General features: G+C 36.3%; 1 protein-coding gene across 1 annotated transcript in view; it reads left to right on the top strand.

The window, feature by feature from the left end:
• Positions 1 to 5,535, top strand: part of MTFR1 (mitochondrial fission regulator 1) — a 54,240-nt gene that overhangs the window by 10,405 nt on the left and 38,300 nt on the right. Inside the window, exon 2 of the mRNA XM_007949738.1 lies at positions 3,363 to 3,461. Within this exon, the coding sequence (XP_007947929.1) occupies positions 3,363 to 3,461 (99 nt within the window). The remainder of the gene's footprint in view (positions 1 to 3,362; positions 3,462 to 5,535) is intronic.

The following is a 5,535-nucleotide window of genomic DNA, read 5'->3' as shown; positions in this document are numbered from 1 at the left end:
AAGCACCTGAGAGAGAGGGCACCTCCCAGAACACTGTTTTGTGCCACTCCCAACAGAAATACTCCAGGTGGACACCTTCAACAATCAGGAGCTCCTCAGTTGCTCATAGCAAATCCCACCTTGGAGTTTACAAAGACTTATGGGTAGAAAAGCCACACAAAGTAATTTACTATACCACAGGGGTCTATCCTGTTTGGGGTTCATTGGGCTTCCTGAATAGGTGTATTCTCATCTTTCATCATACCAGGAAAATTCTCTTCCAACAAACCTTTGACAAGTTTCTCTGTGGTTTTATTTGTCTCTTTCTGTTCTGGAATTCCGAATACACATAGGTTATTCCTTTTGATAGTATCCCACATGAACCTTAGGCTTTCTTCATTTTTTTTTAAATCTTTTTTCTGATTTATCCCTTTCCAAAGAAGGTATTTGCCTTCAATCTCATTAATTCTGTCTTCCATTGATTCAGTTCTGCTCCTTTGCCTATTCAATGTCTTATCTATTTCTGAAAATTTAGTATTAATCTTCTGGATTTCTGTGTGTAGATTTTGTATCATGTCTAATTTTTCATTTATTTTGTGATTTTGTTCTTATATTGTCTTTTGAAACTGTTGTAGGGTTTTCTCTGTGTTTTTCTCAATTTTGTCAGTGTTTTCCTTGATCTGTCTCTAAATTCATTGAAGATACCTAAATATAGTTCTTTTGAATTCCTTATCAGGGAGTTCCAATGCTACTCCTTCCTCAGGGATATGTTTTGGGTCTGTATCTTGGTCCTTTGTTTCTCCTGCTTTATCTTGCTTCTTTGTGTGAACTGTGATACTCTGTTGTCTCCGAGGCATTGTGACTTTTTTTGTTTATATTCAATTGTTGATTGTATGTTGGAGTGTCTTGCCCACAATTTTCAATTTCTTTATTTTGTTTGTATGTTATCAGTGCAAGCAGGGTACTGTGCTATGCTCCTCTATTCACTAGTTGACAGCACTTATATACTCACCACCTGTCTCCTTTCCTGCCCACCTTGGCAAACAGAGCCTATTCTTAGGTCCCTGGAATCCAAATGAGAATGCTATCACTTTAAAATCCAAAATGGTTGCCACTTCTAAAGATTCAAAATGGCCTGTGCCCTTGGTCACTTTAAATATCCAAAATGGCCACTGCTTATAAACATTCAAAATGGCTGCGCCCTCGGTCAATTTCATTATCCAAAATGGCCACCACTTATAAACATTCAAAATGGCTGTGTCCTTGGTCACTTTAAATAATCCAAAATGGCTTGACCCTCGGTGACTTTAAATATCCAAAATGGCTTCCACATGTAAACAACCAAAATTTTTGTGCCCTCTGGACAGTGGAAAGTCAACAGCTCAGGTTGTCTCCCTCCTTGTTGTTTCCCTTCCTAGGCATAGGCCAGCAGCGCAGTCGTCCCTGTAGCCCTTGGTGACCAGGGCTGATCTTTAGGTCAATTCTCAGATCCCAACACCACTTAGACATATTCAGGCTGTTGGTCCCGTCAGAGAAGCTGACAGTCTGCAGCTCCAACCATCTCTGTACTCACTGTTTTTGTTCAGGTTTTTCCACTAGTTGGTGTCTAATCCATTTCTGTATAGTTCCTTTCAAAGCTCGGTGCTCAAAGATTATCTTCCGTATCTCTGTCAACTGTTTTTTCTTTGTTGAAGAGAGTCGGTGTCGCTTGTCTGCCTATTATGCCATCTTACTGGAATTCCTTGTCTCATATATTCTTTGTATAATATTCAATTCTCAATATTGGTATCTTCCTATCTTTACGAACCAATTTTCTAAATAAAAGGAAGCTTTCAGATTTATACTATACATTTACATTTACAAGGTAAGAGTTATAGTGTTTTGTTGTTCTTTTTGGTTATAGAAACCAGTGTAGGTTATAGTACTTTGGAGAACTCTCCTAGATAATAGTCAATGAAACCTTGAACATATTGATGAGAGTTATATAAGAGGTGAGATAATGCCAGAGGTATCTCACTTTGTTTCATATTACCATCTCTAAATTTTGGATTTGGTTGCTACAATCTAAGAAACCAGATTGCATCCATGTTCCTTTTGTAAACTGCATGCTTGTAAAATATTCTGGATGTCTACTTGGGGTTAGATGTTGCAGCCACTGCTGTTTGCAGTGATATTTAGTGCTTGATCCAGCTGTTTATGTGAGGATAATTCCATTTTTAACTTAGAATGGACAGTGTCTGTTGCTCAGAATACCTGCCCAGCGTACTGTTGTTCAGTATTAGGGAGTGCTGGTAGTATAGTGCCTAAGACCTTTGACTGCTAAGCAGAAGGCTGGTGGTTCAAACCCACCAGCCACTCCTCGAAAGGAAGGTTGGCCAATCTACTTTTGTAGTGATACCACCTTGGAAACCCAAAGGAGGAGTCCCTATGAGTCGAAATCAACTCAACTGCAGTGAGTTTGGCTTTATGTTTGGTTCAGTATTAGGATATAATTAAATGTTAAAGTTTAATGAGTAAAATTGCTTTTAATACTAGACTTCCTGTCTTTACATCTTCTGTTTAGGCTTTCAAGTCTAACACTCAAAACAGACAGGTAGTTTTTCTCTTTAAGGAAAGATCATATACTTAGGGGGAAGTTTCAAGGTACCATTTCTAATGACTTGATACTTTACATGTGTGCTTTTTGTTTTAAGGGCTCGTTTCAGGTTTTGCTTTAAGCATAACAGCATAATGCCTTGTATATATTATGATTTGACCTGAGAAATTCTGCTCTTTAGGGCTACCTCTTGCCCCGTTAGTGCCTTTGAGCAAATTAGGAAAAGGTGCCTTCCTCTGGGGGTTAGACCTTACAAGAAGATGCAGTCCTTTCTTGGTGAGCAGAGTGTAACTGGCTTATAGCCCCAACTCAGCCTTGGCTAGGTGCTCTTGTGCAGTAAACAGTCTGGAGCACCCTGGGACAAATTTTGTTTCTGTACTTTGTACTGATTTGGATTTGTTTTGAAAAGTTCATTTAGCATTTAGTAGTTCATATTTTTTAAAAGTTTTGTGTATGTAAAATACTAAAGCTAAAGTATAGCAGAAGAGGTAAAGTAGTATTTCCTTTTATTATTAATTAAGAAAAATAAAATAGTGTTTATTCTAAAACAGTACTGTTTGAAAATTACTAGTTACTCTATTTTATATGGTGCCTCATATTAAACTTAATTGCATAAATAATATCTAGCTATATATATTCTTTAATTTTGACTTTCCCATATTATGTAGAATATTTCAGATCTTGTAATTCATGTCCTAGCATGTCATGCAATTAATTCTCCAGTGCTTTGTATTAGTAATTCTGTAAGTTTTGTAATTAAAATGCTTGCTTTTTCCTACTCCCTCAGGTACTTTGGTCTGGGAAGCCATATGGTTCATCTCGAAGTATCGTGAGGAAAATTGGTACTAATTTATCTCTGATTCAGTGTCCAAGAGTTCAGTTTCAGGTACTTTTTTTTAATATATATACATTTAAAAATATGCTACTATTATGAGTTATAAATATAAATAGGCAAGACGATTTTGGAAGTGTTTTCTTTTTAATTTAACAATAAAATGAGAGGATTGAAAATGGCAGTAAAGTCTCTCTAATTTTATTTTCTCTTTTAAGTGATTATTCAAAATCTTTAAGACGTTTATCCTTCTTAAGAATGCATATGTGAAGATTTAGAAGCATATAATAAGCTAAGCAGTGTTTATTTCTCAGATGACCTTGAATATAGACCTTATATTACTTCAGGAGGCTCGGGTACCACTTTTCTTCTGTTGATATATCTTCCTCTTTGCACAACCACTCTGTTCCCCTGATTTATTTTGGATGTCACTGTAGATGCCATATAAGCAGTTCAGCAGTGATTGTGGGAATTATTGCCTTGGCAATGACAGTGTCAAGACAGAGAGGTAATTGTGGTTCTCTGAGTGAGGTGATAGACAAATCCTGAATGAGAACTATTTTTGAAAGCTCAGGTCTTAGAATTCTCTTCTAACACCAAATCAAAAGCAGCTCTTTTGTTTACTTGGAGATAAATTGCTATTCTCTTTGATTTGGGATTTTATTCCTTATTATTGTTATAGTGTTAGATAATATATCACATAGCTCTGCTCTTATTTTTCAGTTATTCTGTGTAACAGCAATATGACGAAAAAAACTTCCAGTTAGCCTTAATAATATGAAGTTCTATGCTTACTATACCAATTTTAAATAATAGGTTAACATGTAGAGATGTGGAAGTTGTGTTTAAATAATTCAGAAGTTCAAAAGTTTCCCACCTTGCTTGTTTGATATCATGTCTGCTCATAAATTATTCCTCTTGGTAGAGAGGTAAAAATCTATTCCTAAGTAAATAGAAATTAGCATGTGTTCAGCTTGACTAGAGAATTTGTTCATTATTGTATTCATAATGCTATTTGCAAGTTGACTAGGTAAAATAAACCTTTGTACCTCAATCTAGAAACCAACAGATTGGAAATTTCCAAGAAGTAATTTTTTAAAAATAATCAAATATAGGAATCTGTGGTAATAATCCTTTCAAGCACAATTTCTGAGAATTCAGTTCATTTAGACACATTTAGACAGCTGATTGCTTTATTTGACAACTTCCTTCAAACGATTAGTGTTAACTTTTGCTTACTAACTTTTTTTTTTGATTGCTCATCTCCATGAAATTAATTATTTTCTATCTATCCAATCTCCTGGAGCCTGTGTGGTACAGTGGTTCAAGTGTTAGCTGCTAATCAAAAGGTTGGTTCAAGCCCACCAACCATTCCACAGGAGAAAGATGTGACAGTCTGTTTCTGTAAAGATTATAGCCTCAGAAACACTATGGGGCAATTCTACGCTGTCTTGCAGGGTCATTATGACTCAGAATCGACTCAGCAGCAATGGGTTATTCAATCTTCTAATTTCAGGAGAACTTGCTTCAGCACTTGTGTTTATGTAGCTGCAGATGTTTAAGAGGGCATGGAGATATCTAGCATTTTCTTGCTGCAAAACAAATCTACTTTGACAATCTATGAGCAGAAGTAATCTCAGCCATGTGCATCTCCTTGGGATGGTTCTTTCTTAAATGTTGGTGTCAGTCGCTTAACGGTATAAAGCAAAAGAGAGTATTAGATTTAGTACAAGAACTCCATTGAAAAAAGGTGGGTTAACATAAGCAGAGCAGTAAGGTAAGAGGAACATTGGTAACCTTCTTGAGATTGCAGTGGAAGATGAAAGACATTTCTTTAGAGTATTTTTATTTCCAGGCATTTTGTAGCAAATTATTCCTTCATATCTTCCATTTTTTCTTTCTTACATCTACCAGAAACATAAGTGTAGAGTTTTCAAAAATACAGAGGATGGATGCCATTGAAAGTAATAAAATTGAAAATGCAGCTTTGCTATTTTATGGCTCGTTTTGGGGCTGAATGATATGGGATGTATCTGGGCTATCTAGGAGTCCAATATGGGTAATTGTTGTTGTTGTTATGTGCCGTTGAGTCAGACCTGACCCAAAGCGACCCCCCCTTGGGTTTCCG

The sequence above is a fragment of the Orycteropus afer genome, unplaced genomic scaffold, assembly GCF_000298275.1.
Source record: "Orycteropus afer afer isolate SDZICR_OR568_19922 unplaced genomic scaffold, OryAfe1.0 scaffold00252, whole genome shotgun sequence".
NCBI classification, from domain to species: Eukaryota; Metazoa; Chordata; class Mammalia; order Tubulidentata; family Orycteropodidae; genus Orycteropus; species Orycteropus afer.
This window is presented reverse-complemented; position numbering and strand designations above follow the sequence as displayed.